The sequence below is a fragment of the Camelus bactrianus genome, chromosome 11, assembly GCF_048773025.1.
Source record: "Camelus bactrianus isolate YW-2024 breed Bactrian camel chromosome 11, ASM4877302v1, whole genome shotgun sequence".
In the NCBI taxonomy this organism is placed as follows: Eukaryota; Metazoa; Chordata; class Mammalia; order Artiodactyla; family Camelidae; genus Camelus; species Camelus bactrianus.
In genome coordinates this window covers 39615368-39633209 of record NC_133549.1, presented here as the reverse complement: position 1 = coordinate 39633209, position 17842 = coordinate 39615368, and the positions used below count along the sequence as shown (strand labels likewise).

The window sequence follows — 17842 nt, the reverse complement described above, 5'->3', positions numbered from 1 at the left end:
TTAAATTCTCTGGCAGCCTTGGAAAAATTGCAGGGCTTTAACGTTGTTGATAAAATACTTTTTAAATAAATACATCTGATTTAGAAATATCTAAACACGGATAAAGTACTTTTAAGTCTGGCATGTCAGTGCAAGTGGCTTTTTTAAAGTGGGTTGCTTAAAAGCAATACTAACATGTCTAAACAATTTGTAGCTCTAAGTTATTCTAGTTAAGACCCACTTCTAAAAGCATCTTAAAAAGAGTATCTTGCAGGGCTTGCTTTCTTATTTTAGGTCTCAGCAGAGCTATGCCTATGGTAGGAGAAAATTTAACACTAAACTTTCTTGGCCTTAAGTAACTTTTCTGAAATACACCACCTGAGCTTTAACTGACCATCTTTGTAGAGATGAATGTGTGGGGCAAGCCGTTTTGCAGAGGCCGGACTGGGGTCTGCTGTGCCCCTGACCAGCTGCTGAATGTGCTGGGCTGCCTGATGCTTTACAAAGTCTGAAACTAAGTGGTGTTTTCCAAATACCCAGGAAGGAAGTTCTGACAAGAGTTGGAAGAAATGTCTACTTAGTCTAAAACCCCTTAGGGTTTTGTTTTTAAAGTTTAGCTTCCTTAGCTATTAGCAACAGAGAGAAACTCACATCCATGTATTAACAAGTCCAATTACAGCTGCTCTGAGTAGCTCCCCATGGACCACTTACTCCCAGCACACTCTTCTACCAGGAATAACTTATAGAGAAGCAACAGCTTTGCTGAGTTTTAGACTCGTGCGGAATCCTAGCTCTTTAAAATGTATTTTGGTGGTCCTGAAGAAAGCTATAACCAGTAGTGGAATTCTTCAGTTCTGTGCTTTTCACTTCTCAATCTTTGGACCCAATGCCAGAGACACATCTGGCTGAAAAGAAACTTAGATAAGGTCTTACGTGAATAACGTAATACAAAAAGTGTGGTAAATTAAAGCAACATGATCACGTTGGTCCTTGCTCTAACAGGAGGAATATGTGAAGGTGCTGTTAAATAAGTTAGTGCTGTAGTTGTTATTGGTCACTTAGACATTTTTTTGGCTTTGAGAAAATTGAAGACCATGTCAAACTGGGCAGCATCTCCATCTTGAATGAGAATAATTAATAGCTGGGGGTGACCACAAACACATTCTCTAAAATTTAAAATAGGAGCAGTATCTAATTGCTATTTGCAATAACATTTCTAACCTAATACTTGAAAAGTAACATATGTTCCTAATAGATACCAGTTAGAATGTATATTTCTTGATGTGACTTATATAAAGCCATATAAATTGAAAGTGGTGAGGTAATATAGCTAAGTTACTGAGCTGTGTTCCCTACCTACAAAATGATTAAAAAAAAAAAAAAAAAAAAAAAGCCTTACCTCACAGTCCTGTACCAAAAACCTTTCCATGAAAAACCTGAAGCCTATTTAAGTGCTATGTATTGAGCACAACTAATGGTTAGACTGTATTTCCTTTAAGGGAAGAGAAAGCCAAGTTGACAGCACTAACCCAAACCTAAACCCACTTGAAAACCAGCAGCTGCTATAGTTGTGCTACAGGAAGGGGTCAAAGTCAGTATTAGAAATATTATACTTTATTGAATTCTAGAGCATCTAATCTATCTTCCCGTGTTGACAAATGACAGTAAGAACAGAAGAAACATGAAGGTTAAGGTAAGAATCTACACCACTGTGAAAAATGTTGTAACAACTTTCACTGTTCTAGTGTGAGGCAGTTATAATTCCTTAAAGTTTACAGTAATGATCCATTCTTGTTCAAAACAACAAGAAGTGATTTCACTTGGGATTCTGAAGTGAACTGATTGTGCCCTCTGCTTTAGTAAAGTTCTGGCTTACAGAGCCCTCTTCCCACACTCTAATTTGAAATACAGCATGAGGATCAAGAAGGCTGGAATGGGTGACATGGGCTACGCTGTACAACCCACACTAGTGAATTTTACTCAGTTATGCTGTAATACAAGAAGGAGGTTCTTTTGGGGCAGCCTGCTCTTTTGTCCTCATTCAGCTAAATTCTATAGACTTATCTGAGATGAGAAAAAGACTGTTTTTGGATCATAAGCATTTTTGCTATCAATCAAAAAAATGTAGAAAGGGATGGAGACTTCTGCCTCAAAATGAAATCACTGTAGTTCATTCCAGACTGGCCATACAGCAAGTAGAGAACACTTCTGCAAAGCCACTGACAGCAGCCTTACCAGAGTCACTGAGGACACTTGAAAGCTTGTAAAAGGAATCCTGACCTGAACAGAAGCCTACATTTGATATTTCTTCATTGACACATAATACTTAGGTAATGTATTGAAAAAGATGGATTTGGAGTAAGAGCCCAATTTGTACCATTAACATTTTTGGATCAGCTCTTCCCATTGTCCTCCTTGCTCCACTCTGAGACCCTGCACCACCCTTAGTGTACTGGATGCACTGACATACTGATGCTGAAACAAGACAAGGAAACAGTGTTACAAGCCACGATGGAGCAGCTGCATGCAGTTCAGCCCAGCTTTACCATGACTTTCCTCCAGTACAGATTCCATTACAATTGTGAGCCATCTGCAGAGTGCAGACACACAACTAAAACAAGTATCTCCTTATCATTAGAATATTTTAAAGTCTTCAGAAACTTGCCAAATGTACCTCTGATGAAGCCCCCCACCCCCACCTAGAACCCACACAGGGACAGCTTTTCCTCTTGTGAGTCCTGCCAGAACTTGTTTAGTGAGTGCTCAGAGTTTTGGTTTTCCTCCTTATTCTTCCTCTTCCTCTTCCTCCTCCTCCTCCTCATCATCATCTTCATCATGGCAGTGTGTAATTTCCTGGGGGGCCAGTGGGAAGAGGTTAGGGGGTTTAATCTCACTAATTGACCGTGTCAACTGGTGCCGCTTGTAGTCGGTATCTTTGAAATCCACTGATGTGCGGTTCCGGGTGGCAAGGGGGGACTCCATCTCATTTATATCTACGTGTGTGTGTTCTACTGTTGATTCATGAGGCATCTAGAACAAAGTCAGAGGTTCAGAAAGCAGGCAGAGCAAAGCAGCTGTTTCCCAGATCCTAATCCCTCTCCCTTTATTAGATGGCCATACAGAAGCACCTATAATGGACCAGAGGCCAAGTCAATTCAGATACTGTATCTTCCTAGAAATTCCTAAAATTACCTATTCTATTTTCTCTCCCCAAACTCTCTCAAAACTGTATCCTGAAATTGGGTAAGATGGGAGAGAAGATTATTAGTTCCTATTTCATAGCAAAAAAGTTTTGAAACATACATCAGTATTAGAATGAAAAGAAGATAAAACTACATTTCTCTCATTTAGCACTAACAATAGAGGAATGTCTTCACTGTTCAAACAACTTTTGAGAGTACATTTCAGAGTAAAGTTACGTTCTGTAACATTTCTGCCTTAATCATACTTCCTCAAAGACTCCTTTTTGGGCAACCATGTGGCCTGGCTGTGGGCTATGCACATTAGAAAGAAATGATCTGAACTCTCCTGAGCCGTGCCACAGAGCTACTTGCAGATCTTGGCCTTAGTATTTTAACTGCAAATAGCAGCTTCAGCCTGTATTAACTTACCAGGACGTGGGCAGCTCTGAAGAGGTAGCTGAATGGGTAATACAGCAGATTGATGAAAGATGCTGCATAGAGATCAGCATAACGCATCACCTGACTGGCGAAGAGGGTCTGCCGAGAGCCACTGCGAAACAGGCTTCCCATCATCCCGTAGCACATGTCCATGTCATGAGTTACTTTCTAAAAGAACAAGATTGAAGCTTGTGGGGAGGGTATAGCTCAGTGATAGGGTGCTTGCTTAAACATGCTCGAGGTCCTGGATTCGATCTCCAGTATCTTCATTAAAATAAGTAAACAAACAAACCTAGTTTCCTCTCCCAAAACAAAAAAACAGTAAGTAAACTAGAAGGGAAAAAAAAAAAAGATGAGGCCCAGCTCATTCGACAGATATTTACTGAACACGGGCTATGTGCCACTCCCTGTATAGTTACTTAAACTTTATTTTCCCAGGTTTCTCCCAAATCCCATCTGGATACCTTGATACGTCTCTGGATGGAGCTAATGTCTGGGCGCTCATTGCTGCTGCTGTCAAGGTGCCTGGAGACAAGAAAAATCCAGTGAACATCTCTAGAGAGGATGTCTCTTACATCTAGGTGACTCCTGAAGAAGTAGATGGTTTTAGGGAGGAAAATTTTAGAATTAGGAAACTTACTTGTAGAGTTCAGCCAAGAAAATATCCAAGCTCTGAAGCTCTTCAAAAAGTGCTAGAGTTTGGAAGAAAAATGAAAATGTCTTAAGTAATTCAAAAAGCACCTTGTTTTGAACTGCTGCCTTCCCCTGCCTTTGGGAAAACCCACTGACACTCTGCTTGGAATGTGGCAGCAGATGATGCCAGAATTTTCCTCTTTAACTGCCTTTCCTCCTACTTAAAACCACCAACTCGATACGGCTCTCCCAACTGGATGCTGACGCTGAGCTTACTCAGTGCCACTACACACCCCATCTCAGGTGTGTCAGCGAAGTGTTAACAGTTCCACTTTTAGATGAAAGAATCAGTCACAAGTCCAAAAAAGCAGAACCAAAGTGACTAGATTTCTAAAATTCCATAGGTGGAAAGCTAAAAATGTAGGCAAAAAACCAGATAGAAGCCCCACCGAGAAGTATGACCAATAGCAACAGCCACACCAGGTGCGTGTTCTGTGTGTTCCAGCCTCTCTCAACCTGGGCTCCCCAAAGAGGATTAAGCTATAACGTACTCACTGTATGTAACAAATTCTCTTTATCTACTATCTTTGAGAGAACTGAGACTCACTCAAATCATTTTCTCTGTTCTGTGCCTAGGTTGAGCCTATCTCCTTTCAAACATACTGCGCTTCAGTTAAATCTCAGCAGCTTATGAGGGTAGGCATTATCCTCATTTTCACATCTGAGGAAACTAAGGCACAGGGTATCTCAGTAATTTGCCTAAGGGCACGTGGTGGAGCCAAGGTAATACCAGAGGCAGTGCCTTCCACCACACTGAGTGACGGTAGCGAGGACTGGCTGGAGAACCTGTGTGTGTGTGTCAAACATCTTTACACAACTAGATCCATAAGCTCAGTTCAGTGAGTATAGCTCACTTCAGAGAACGCCTCATTCTCTACTTCTCCAGGAGCTGACTAGCACTCAGAGCCCTCAATGCTCCAGAATCACAGATAAGGGCTGGGAACAGAGAGGTTGGAACTAGTATGTATGATGGGACAAATACAGGACTACAGAGGAAAGTAGAGTTCATGGTTTAGGTACTACTGGAACAGAACTCAGAACAGTAACATTCTATATGTAACTTTGAAAGATTCAAGAAGGCTGAACAAGATAACCTCTCATCTCAAAATTTCGGAGATCTATGAAGTATCTGGCTCTATGAGAAGGAGGTGTCCAAATACGAGGGCCCATCTTTTGACTACCTCTGACCTTCTACATATAAAGTAATGGTTCATCAAAGAGAACTGATTCACAGCTGACCATTCAGATATAAAGTAGCTATATCAACAATTTATAAAATAAGAGTAATGGCTCCTTACAACTCTTATCAGTCCAGACATGCAGCTCCTGTGCGAGCTCAGGAATCACCAAGAAAGTTCGCCACCCTTGCCGTTTCTTTGATTTTAAAATGTCCCCAAAAATGTGATCTCCAATATATAAAATGTCTTTGCCTTTGGCTCCCAACAGATCACAGATTGTATCAGATGAGCCTGAAATAACAGAATGAACAATGAGAAAACAAAAATGTCTTCATATTAAAAACCAGCATGCCAAGTATCATAACCATTAAATACTGTGCAGATTAATTTTATTCTTTTAATTGTGTGAGGAACAGTCTAGAAAAAGGGCTTGCCTTTCTTAAAGACAAAGACTTACTAGGTCTTTTTTCATCAATCTTTTTACTGTCTCTAAGACAAGGCCTTCAGCTCCACTGTGCTGATCAAAGCTCTTCTTGATCACCAAATTCAAGAGCAGCAAAACTACATGTCTCAGCTCTAGGGATTATAACTCTCAAAAGCACCACTGCCATTTCTCATCACAGATCTGCCATGAGTTGGCTTTGCTGAACTGCTTCTCACTCCAACAAAATATGCATCTGTGTCCACAGGGGCTCCTAAAACCCCCCTGAGGATTCCTTGGGAACCACCCCAAATGATTCCAGACACAGAAAATGCCTCAAATGGGTAAAAGGAAGATGGGGGAAAACTGATCCTTTTAGTGAAAAAACAAAGATTCATTAGTACATACTAACAACTGCTTAAGCCCATTTTCCCTGACTCCTGTCATATTAGTGACTGAAGTGTTTCCCTTCAGTAGATGGTATCTTTGGAATACCAGAAAGTATACGTGGCACTGTGCCAGGAGGACGCCAAAGCTTCCACAGTGGGGTCTGAGCAGACTTACACTAGATAAAGGGAAGTCTGTGACTCACCCCCTGAGTAGACGATGCCATGCTGTAAGGGGCCCGTGTAGGTACCAATTTTCAGCTTGCCGGTTTTCTGTGAGAAGAGAATATGGACTTTGTAATGCTTTATCATTCTATCACCTTCGCCACCCAAAATGCTACATGGCTAGGCAGCCAGATGAATGCTACATTTGAATTACTCAGCCATCTCAATTAAGACCAAAACTCTTAGGTTAATTTCAAAAGAGAGATATGGCTAGTAAGTGAAAAATACCTGTTTCCTTAGGGAGAGTAGGAGTGAGGAAAGGAGAAACATGAAGCATAATGTGCTCGCAGACAGATCATCCTCTCAACTTACAGTATCCACCTGACGCAGTACGGTGCCTTCTCCAAAAAAGAGTGGTTTCCGTGCATCCACCAAGATCAGGTCAAAGTAGGACTGCCATGGTCGATGGGAGCTCCCAGGCTGATAAGGGAGACACAGCAAAAGCCAAAACATCACTAACCTCCTAACCTTAAGGCACTAATATTTAATCTCACTCAGATGCGAGGAAATGTAGAAATACTAAGTATAACCAGAAGAGCCCACTATTTTATTGAAAACACACTGTGGCATATTACAAGCCAACATCCTTTTGGAGGCAGGCAAAGTGAAAATATAAGTAATGACTCTAGTAATCTCTGTATTTTAAATCATTTCACCTACTTATTAATTTATTTCATGCAGCTTAATGTACAAAAGAAAGTGTGCTCACACCCTAAAATGAGCTATAAGAGGCTCAAAGGGACTAAGGGAGATGTAAAACAAATACTTAAGAGAGATTAAGAAAGAGGCAGATTAGCATCAGAACTGAAGTATACAAACTAACATGGAACTATTATTAGTACATTTCATGGGTTATGCTCTCACAATGATGGCTCCAGGTGCACACTGGCCTTTAGCTCACATTGCAGGCTAATCACAGCACTAATACAGAAGGTATGCCTATCACATTATTTCCAACCTCAACTGGAAACATGGCATTAACCTTTTAAAGTCAACAAGCTGAAGAGCACTGCATACTGTGCTTTTGGGTGATCTCAAAACAGTTATTTACTGACATTTATTCAAAGAAATCTAGTGACTAAGTTGCAATAAGTATTCCTTAAATCTAGGTACAGCCAAACTGCAGGAATGAAAACTTCTCTGCTAAGCATCAAGGTTACCTGTTCTCTTGGCACAAAACTCAGCAATAATTAACAGCAGAATCTAGACGCTGTCAAGAATATACACTTTCTCTGTTTCTTTTAATCAGGTTATCTTCCTCAGCCTGAAAATTCCTTTCTTTGCCACACAAAATTTAACAATTCTGTATAGAACTTCTTGGGCATAAAATTATTCTGATCCCATCCTACAAAACACCACATAAATCTTTTTATTTCTGTCTAGTAAGTTTTCAAACTGCTAGTGACTTTAAATTATACTAGCTCTTGCATTACTTCTAATATTAATGATTTCTGGATGGCTCCTGACCAATTCCTTACCCTCAGTATTCTAGGATGATTAAATGCATTCATTATTATTAAAGCAATGGTCTATTAAGTTACATAGAGTACCTTGGGGCCATGTGGGAAATCAAACAGGTAAGTCATAATTTTCTGGAAAAAAAAAAATCCAACATAAGGTCCAATACTACTTCTGCAAAAGATATGTACCTAAAAAAATCACACACAAGCTTTTCATAAGACATGTCTTTTTCAATGTAGGATTCATCACATTCCTGTTTCCGCTAAAGATTTATGAAATCATGGCAGTGGAAGCCAGAAATTAATGCTTCATTATAACAAACAAACACAAGCTTCTGACATTCTCAGTAGGACACAGGCTTCTTCTGGGAGACATTTTTATACAGATTTATCCATGTACTCCTATCCAATTCTAGTGGACTGGAACACATATTTAGAGGTAAGGGGCATCTGAGATAAGGCCGTAGAGAAAAATAATGACTCACATGAAAACAACATACTTGACCTTCTTACTACTGTTCCTAGACCAACCAAGCCAACTTACTTGCTTACTCCAAATCACCAGATTTCTAAATCAAGATTTTAAATAAAGAGGATTGGGGAGTGCTGAGCTTCTTGCTAGTACTATGAACTTGTAACTGTCAGCAAAAATACCATGAGGTTAAAGAGTTAAACAGACTATTCTATATGCTTTCCTTGTGGCAAAATTTTTTTTAAGTTAAGAGACAGTAAATTTTGATGGCTAAGAATCAAAACATCTTTGCACCATCTATTGCTGTCTGGCTCCCAACAGTAGGGAGGGCACGTATGCATACATGTGCAATAAAGGGTGTGACTTCTCAAGTTTATAGGAATGATGAACAAAGAGACAGAGAAAACATTTAATCAGCACAAATGTTTTCAATAACCCCAAAATGAAAACCTTCAAGTAGCCAATTGTAATCAGGGAAAATAATCAAAAGAAATATTTAGAAAAATTTGAGAACCGCTCTAATGTATGCTATATATTTTCACTTTTTTCATTCTGCTTTCAAAATGAAATGGCAAAAAAAACTACCCTCACTTAATAAACTACTATCTTCCTAATCATCTTCACAGTTCTTTAGTCCAAAATAATTCCTTTGTATAAATAAACAAATGTGAATATTAAGTACTTACATCTGTATATTTATAGTCACTGTTGGTGGCAAGAAATACCTTCCCTACTTCTTTCATCCGGCTCAGAAGCAAAGGCAGTTTTCCCTGAAATGTAATCATGGCGATAAGTGAAACAATGCAAACAAAGATTTTCCTCCACTTAAGATGGGGTTATGTCCCAATAATATACCGAATATGATAGCTAGCCTCACCAACCTTAAACATGCTAAGAACATACATTAGCCTACAGTTGGGCAAAATCATCTAACACAAAGCCTACTTTATAATAAAGTGTTGAATATCTCTTTATTAAATTTCTTAAATTAGTTCATTAAATTATTTCTGTACTGAAAGTGAAAAGCTGAACGAACGTATCAGCCGTTTACCTTCGTGACGGTGGGGCTGACTGGGAGCTGTAGCTTGCTGCTGCTGCCCAGCATCTTGGGAGTACCGAAGGGCATACTGCTAGCCCAGGAAAAGACCAAAATTCAAAATTCGATATACAGTTTCTACCAAATGTGTCCTGCTTTCACACCATCGTAAAGTCAAAAACTCTTAAGTCAGGGACCATCTACATATATTCATTTGCACTGTGGAGTAGCCATACACTGGACTTTTGTTCACTGAAACAGGAATAGGGGACATCCTTTAAGGGATGGTTGGTTGGTTTCAGAATTTTGCATTTAGAAGTCCACGTTATCACTATGGATGATTTATACACATAACATACATGGCTGTATAACAGATTTATATATAATATATATAAAATGATATATAAATTATATGCTTATTAAAAACATATTTCTAACTTCCTTATTATGTCTGCCTCAAGAAAGGGCTTAAATTACTTTCTTCTCTTAAAGTAAGTGAAGTGTGTCAGAGACTAGGAGAAGCCAATTTTAAACATCAGCTAAGTACTCTATGGAGAGTGTTAGCTATGGCTTCACTGTGTATACTTTCATTTCATGAAACACCTTGCAGAACAAAATGATGTGTGCAGGATGCAAGCTAGGAATGCCCAGACCCACCTGCAGATACATGAGGAAATTCTAACTCCTGATGTGACCAGAAAGAAAAACAGGCCTTTCCTTCTCTCACAGTAAATAGGTTCCCTTCACTCAAATTCTCCTGGATCTCTCCTGAACCCCTCAATGTTCTTTCTTGAAACAACAATCATGGGGTGGGAATGGAGGAAAAACAGGAGGTACAAAGGCTGAAAATAATAAGAAATCTTTACCAAAGTACTTTGAGAAAATATTGCATTCTGGTACTTTTACTCCATAAGGAAGACATATCTCAGTGCTCTGTGTGTGTGTGTGTGTGTGTGTGTGTGCGCACGCTTTTTATTTTGAAATAATTTGACTTACACAAAAGTCGTGAAAATAGTACAGAGGGTTCCCATATATTCTTCATCCAGCTTCCCTTAATATTAATATCTTAACCCCAGTACAATGATCAAAAGTAAGAAATTAAGATTGGCACAATGTTATTAACTAAATTATAGATATTTTAAAATTTTATTAGATTTGCCACTAATATCTTTTAAAGTATTTTAAATATTTCCTCATTATTCTCTGTTGATAGCTTAAAGAAAGTTTAAATAAGTCACACATATGTACATTTTTGAGACGACCTAGCACTGTGGTTATGATTCAGGTTATATTCAGCTGTGACTCTTGGCTTTACTACTTGCTAACTGTATGAAGTTGAGCAAGTTATTTAATCCTCCCAGCCCCACTTTCTTTGTAAGGCAGAGGTAACTAGGGTTATATGGAAGATTAATGGGATATTATGTGTGATCAGTTGGTACAGTGATGTGCACACAGTAACCACGCTAGCTGCTATTGCTATAATTAGAGCTAAAAGGACAAATGAAATACTGGGTCTTCTTGCCTATCAACAAACAGGAAAAACTAAGACCTATGCTCCAGCTGAAAATTCTGTGATTATACTTGGCGTGTGTTAAATTGCCAAGACAAAGAAATATCTTCCCTTGTCCATTTCATTATAAACAGGCTTGTTATTAATTTCCCTAATAGGTAAAAGAAGCTACCACGCAGATCTATTTTTCCCTTTATTACTTACATCTTTGACTACATACTTCTCAAGATTTTCAACTGTCTTTTCCTTAAGGGAACCCTAGAGGAAGAAAAAAAGAAAATAAAGAACAAAATCAATTTTTAACAGTTTATAAGAACAACTGTGCTTACTATCAACCTAAATGCATTTCTTGAGTATTTCCTGAATGGAAAAGTAAATAAGCTAAAGAAGGCCAGGATAAAGTGGTAGACATGATTTGCTGCAATTATGCCTCCAAAATGTATTTAAAATAAAAATTATTTTTATTTTAAACTAAAAATCAAAAGGCATTTCATATTTTATTTGGTACAATTTATAATAAATGTAAACATAGTAATATTAATTAGTCAATGTTATTGGGCAAGTGGGAGGTATTTGCAAAAAATAAATGGACCATAATCCTCCTCAAAGACATGGATGGTATAAGTATCATCTTAACACTAAAATCTCTTCTAGTAAGTTTGGGAAATGCAAAATGAAAAAAGATCCAGAAGCCAGGCACCACCACTGAGAAAAGTCAGCATTACCTCTGTAAGCAGGACAGCTAAAGATAAGGACAAAAGTATTCTAAAGAGCTATCAATAGGGACAAATCCTTTTTAACTTTTTTAAACAGATGAAAAATCCTGCTCTATTTGCACTTGGAAAGTTAACGTTAGACCATAAAAAACACATGCCAGACAGAGAGCAGGTGAAGCAGCAGCATCTAGTACCTTGTAATGAACCCAGTCAACTGCATCTCTTACATCCTGGAACATACTCCGGTAAGACATGAAGAGGTCTCCATCTTTAAATCCTGTTTCACAGCTACAGAAAGATGAAAAGAACATGACAGGGAATCCAAAGGAGGGTAAACAAAATGAATATCAAACACTGCCCAGGGGACCCAAAGGTTCCACTGTCACATGGATAGAGGCTGTGTGGCTAATTCAGAAAATAATTACTCCCTAATGAAAATCCACTTTGACCACCAGAGATGACTATAGTGTTCAACTGAATACAATAATTGTGAACAGACACAAAAAGGTAGAATAATATACTGAATGGAAGCTAAAAGACCAGTTCCAAAAATATCAGGTTCTTTTATTCATCACTTTTAAGAAACAGGTTCCCATCAAAGAAACATTTAAAATGAGTAATTCAGGTGCTCTCCACCCTGACTTTTCTGACAGTGTCTAGGTACAAAGGCATTGCCTATTTTCTATTTATCGTAGTGACTTAGTGCTCCACCAAATTTAGTGCCTTAAAGTGGATAAGGCCTACAGAAGGTAAGAAGTTAGCAAACTCTGGCACATATGGCTGAACATACAATTCCCCCTAGAAAGGAAAGGATAACTTGTTTAAGACTTAAGCAACATTTTACTTCAGGGAGGATAAACAATATTTCTTCCTCAACCAAATCTTGTTGGGCCTGGGAATGAAACTAAATTACCATCCCTGAAAGGCTCCTGGGTAGCTGCTGTGAAATGAGTTGGGGGGTTTTAGTGCAATTCTGCTTGGACAGATAATCATCACACAAACCTCCCACTCAGTTGTCACAATTAGCACCTCTGCTGGCCGTCTTCATTCCCAGGAGAAGCCAATCAGAAGTGGTCCCTTCCAAACATGGCTGCAGCACACTGGCAAGGAGAGGGGCCGTGTGGGAGGTGAGAGCCTGCATGGAGCTGCTGGTGCTGTCCCATCTCTCAGGCTGGCAATGTGGCATCTCTCACTAGCACTAAATTCACTTCAGAAAAGCAGAAAAGACCTACAATGGCCAGTTCTCTAAAACCCTGTACATTAATTTTTTAAAAAAAATCAATTGGGAAAAGAAAATTATAGTATACACATACCTGGTATATCTGGGACAATTAGTAAAAAAATCTACTAGGCAGGCCAACAGGTAGGTCTCTGAAAAATGAAGAATAGATACTCATAAGCTGTAAGTGAGATAATTCAAACTTGTTTCATTATCTCCCCTGAACAAAGGCAAATGATCATGGAAAGAAGGGAAAGCATCAGTACATATAAGCACAGAGTAAGTCTACCTGGTAGGTTGAATAGTGTGTTCAGAATGTAAAATCTTTCAGTGTCATCTCGTTGGATAAATTTATTTGGATACTGCTCTCTAGTTTCTGGTCTGAAAGAAAAAGTTTTAAATTATCAATAAAAAATTAACATAATAAGTGAGAAATATTCATCATTCAAAAATTCATTCAAATATTTTGGTGGCTATGTGCAAGGCAAGGTTCAAATGATGTATGTGGGTAGCTCTGAAGATGAACAAGCTTGGTTCTAGCCCTTAAAAAGATCTGTCTGGTAATGGAGGTGAGTCACATACACAATTATAACAAGGTAAAAAGTCACAACTACCACAAGAAAGGTGTGAAGAGCTATGAGAAAACTGAGGAAGGGGAGACCATTTCAACTTAAGGAGAGAAGTCAATGTGGGAATGCGGCAAGGAAAATCTAGGAAGGATTCATGAAAGTGGTGGCATCTGAGCTGGTCCTTAAAGGCCAGGTAGAACAATTCAGAAACTAGTCCAATTTGAGCATAGAAAGGAGAACAGAGAAAAATAAAGCTAGAAAGATGAATTGAGTCAGATCATGCTGTTGTTCTTATACTTCATTCAGGGGCAACAAGAGTGTCACTGATAGTTTTTAAAACCGTCAGAGCTGAACTGTAAAAAATACTAAATTAGTAGCAATATTAGGATAAAATAGAGGAAAAAATGTGATGTGTTGAAAAGATGGCTACAAATTCTTCCTATCTCTGTTATGTGAATTTGCAGTTCCTCTAATTAAAAGGTTCAGTCTATTTCTCCATCCTTGAATACAGGCTTAAATAGCAGCAAATGGGATCCAAGCAGAGATTTAGAAAACACTTGTGTATTGGGGCTTGCTTTTCTTGCAGCACTTGGAACTCTGAGACTGCGATGTGAATGAAAGTGAAATAACCCACTGGAAGATAAAAGGCTGTGTGCAGAAATGAGGTGCCCCAGCCAGCAGGCTGCCAACTGTCAGACATGTGAGTGAGGCCATTCTAGATCAGCTGAGTAATCCTAGAAATGCCCAGCTGGTCATTGTTTTAAGCCACTAAGTTCTGAAGTAAGTTATTATGCAGCAAAAACTAACCGACACAGAAACAAAGGACTGAGAAATCAGGTGGTTACCGCAATAGTACAGATGAGAAGAGTGGGGACATGTCCCAGACTGAGGGCAAAGGAAATTAAAAGGTAGAATTATTTAAGAGAGATTACCAAGATAAAATGAGTAAGACCAGGCAATTGATCAAATGTGGCAGATGAGGGACATAAGATTCAAAGATGATGATGCTCACACTAAGGTATCTCAGAGAGTTGGGGTACCATTAACTGAAACATGAAAACTAGATAAAAAGTAGATATAAGAGTTTTATTTTGAATACATTAAGCTCTAAGTAAACATTTTTACAGGCAATTAGAAGCAAAGGTCAAGAACTTAAAACAGAGATTTAAACTTGAGAGATAGCTGGGATCATCTAATGCACAGGTAACAGGTGAAGTCATGAAGACTATTTATATATGAGGCCGCTGAGAGTGAAAAGAAAAAAGAGAAGACTGGGAACAGATCCACAAAGAATATTTAGAGTTTAAAAGAAAAAGTCAGTGAAACAAACAGAAGTTGTCACAGATGCATGAGAACCTTGGAGAGTGAAATAAAACAGTACAAGAAGAAGAGTTAGTATTAATAAAAAGTATTTACAGAGAAACCAAAAGGGAGAAAAACTAAAATATAAAAATGCACAATCCTCACAGTGAATATATGGAGATTAATTAATTTAAATAAAGGACACCAAATTTAAAGTTCATACTCAGAATAACTTGGGCAAATTCCATTTGAGTTTGTTAACTACAAATGGCATAAACTCTAGTTACGAATATGAAGTCACATCAGCTCCCTATCTTAGTCATCCTTCTGAAATAAGAGTTTCCAATAAAGAATAATTTTGTAGAATATCACATCTTCTAGCCTTCCAATATTTACAGTAATGAAAATTAAGGCTGAAGAGAATAATAATGATATGCTTTCCTTAGCCAGGTTTAGATGACACTGTCCCCTTACATATAATGTACTGTCTTATTTCCTTCATCATTGAAGAGTAATTCCTCTACATAAGGATAGTTAACAGTTATTTATTAGCCAATTAGAACCCCAAAATAACATAATTTAAACAGAATGTAATTGCTAACTGTATTTAAGTGTCAAATCATGCTAGTATACATTTAAACTAAAAATTAATGGGGAGGTAATGTATCATAAAAGCAGGGATACTAGACTTGGAGCTGGGAATAAAACCATTACAGTACAGTACTGCTAACTTTCTGTGACCCATAGAATAAAAATTTGATCTTGGTATTATCCTAGCCTGAAACTTTAAAAGGCTTTACCACTGTCTGAAAAGAAGCTCTACCTCATTGGCAAGGCATGTAAGGTGACACCTGGTGGAGCCCTAACTTCCCTTTAACCTTGTCTACCACTAGACTTCAATAACTATCTCCCTTTCCCTCCATCTTCATTCTCTCCTACTCCATGGGCTTTTTTTTTAGACTCTAAAGACTACAGAGGTAAGTGTTGTTTGAATGATTCTGCATTTATTCATAAATGACTTACTTCTTTTTTTTTAATTGAAATACAGTTACAATGTGCCAATTTCTGGTGTATAGCATAATATCCCAGTCAAGTGTGTGTGTGTGTGTGTGTGTGTGTGTGTGTGTGTGTGTGAGAGAGAGAGAGACATACATACACCACACCTTCTTTATCTATTCATCTGTCAAAGGACACTTACGTTGCTTCCGTGTTGAGGCTATTGTTAATCGTGTTGCTATGAACACTGGGAAATACATCTTTTGTCTCTTGTAACAGTTTTTATTTTGAAGTCTATTTTGTCTGATACAAACATTGCTACTCCAGCTTTCCTTTGTTTTCCATTTGTGTGAAATACTTTTTTCCAACCCCTCACTTTCAGTCTGTATGTCTTTCTAGATCTGATGTGGGTCTCTTGCAGGGAGCATATATATGGGTCTTGTTTTTGTGTCCATTCAGCCAGTCTACATCTTTTGGTTGGAGCATTTAGTCTATTTACATTTAACGTAATTATCGTTATGTATATTCTTATTGTCATTTTGTTTTGGTATTTGATTTTGTAGGTCTTTTTTCTCTTTTCTTTTGTTCTCTTGTGATTTGATGACTATCTTTAGTGTTATGTCTGGATTCCTTTTTCTCTTTTTGTGTGTGTATATCTATTGTGGATTTCTGGTTTGCAGTTAGCATGAGGTTTTTGTATATCTGTGTGTGTGTGTGTATATGAATATATATAAATATATATATATATATATATATATATATTTTGTATGTATGACTGCTTTAAGTTGCTGATCTCTTAATTTCAAATGGATTTTAAATACCTAGCATTTGTACTCTCCTCCCCTCATGACTACTGTTTTTGATAACATACTTTACATCTAATTGTTTTGTGTATTCTTTAGCAGATTGTGAATACAGATGATTTTGCTACCTCTGTCTTTCAACCTCCCTACTAGTTTGTGTATAGATGATTTCCTACCTTTACTGTATGGTTGGTTGCCTTCACTGGTGAGCTTTTCCATTTCATAATTTTCTTGTTTCTAGTTGTGGCCTTTTTGTTTCTGCCTGGAAAAGTTCCTTTAGCATTTGTTGTAAAGCTGGTTTGGTGGTGCTGAATTCTTTAAGTTTTGCTTGTCTGTAAAGCTTTTGATTTCTTTAGCAAATATGAATGAGAGCTTTGCTGGGTAGAGTATTGTTCTTGACTGTAGGTTTTTCTCTTTCATCATTTTAAATATATTGTGCCACTCTCTTCTGGCCTGCAGAGTTTCTGCTGAAAAGTCAGCTGATAGTCTTATGGGAGTTCCCTTGTATGTTCCTTGCTGCTTTTCCCTTGTTGCTTTTAATATTCTTTTTGATTTTTGTCATTCTGATTACAATGTGTCTTGGTGTGCTACTCTTTGAGTTAATGCTGTATGGGACTCTGTGCTTCCCAGACTTGGGTGACTGTTTCCTTTCCCAGGTTAGGGAAGTTTTCAGCCATTATTTCTTCAAATAATTTCTCAGGCCCTTTCTCTCTTCTCCTTCTGGGACCCCTATAATGCGAATATTAGTGCACTTGATGTGCCCTATAAGTCTCTTAAACGGTCCTCATATCTCTTCATTCCCTTTTCTGCTCTGCGTACTGATTTCCACTACTCTGTCTTCCAACTCACTGATCTGCTCTTCATATCCTTTAGTCTACTATTTATTCCTTCTAGTATATTCTTCATTTTGGGTACTATATTCTTCAACTTTGGCTGTTCCTTATATTTTCTAATTCTCTGTTAAAAACTTCTAACTTCTCGCTCTGTGCATCCATTCTCCTCCCGAGTTCTTTGATCACCTTTATGATCATTACTCTGAACTCTTTCTTAGGAAGATTGTGTATCTCCCCGTCATTTAGCTCTTCTTCTGGGATTTTACCTTGTTCCTTCGTCTGGAACACATTCCTCTGCCACATCATTTTGTTTAAATTATTATTTGTATTTTTATGTATGTGGTAGGTTAGTTACATTTCTCAACCCTGGAGAAGTGGCCCTCTGTAGGAGGCATCCTATGCATCCCAGCCATGCATTCTCTGC

The 17842-nt window shown here is 38.1% G+C and overlaps 1 protein-coding gene across 8 annotated transcripts in view; it reads right to left on the bottom strand.

Moving 5' to 3' along the window:
• Positions 1-1577: 1577 nt before the first annotated feature.
• The window catches only part of NT5C2 (5'-nucleotidase, cytosolic II), a 78991-nt gene continuing 62726 nt past the window's right edge, over positions 1578-17842 (bottom strand). For 7 of the 8 annotated variants that reach the window (XM_074373699.1, XM_010970972.3, XM_045507357.2 and 4 more), the window contains 13 exons: positions 13205-13296; positions 13010-13067; positions 11891-11984; positions 11185-11238; positions 9121-9204; positions 8053-8094; positions 6815-6922; positions 6484-6550; positions 5591-5761; positions 4240-4291; positions 4064-4124; positions 3591-3767; positions 1578-3009 (listed from right to left, as the gene is read on the bottom strand). In XM_074373699.1, coding sequence (XP_074229800.1) covers positions 2764-3009; positions 3591-3767; positions 4064-4124; positions 4240-4291; positions 5591-5761; positions 6484-6550; positions 6815-6922; positions 8053-8094; positions 9121-9204; positions 11185-11238; positions 11891-11984; positions 13010-13067; positions 13205-13296 — 1306 coding nt within the window. In that variant the 3' untranslated portion in view covers positions 1578-2763. Of the gene's footprint in view, positions 3010-3590; positions 3768-4063; positions 4125-4239; positions 4292-5590; positions 5762-6483; positions 6551-6814; positions 6923-8052; positions 8095-9120; positions 9205-11184; positions 11239-11890; positions 11985-12698; positions 12838-13009; positions 13068-13204; positions 13297-17842 lie in introns of those variants that run through there. The other variant, XM_045507361.2, reaches the window with a different exon arrangement.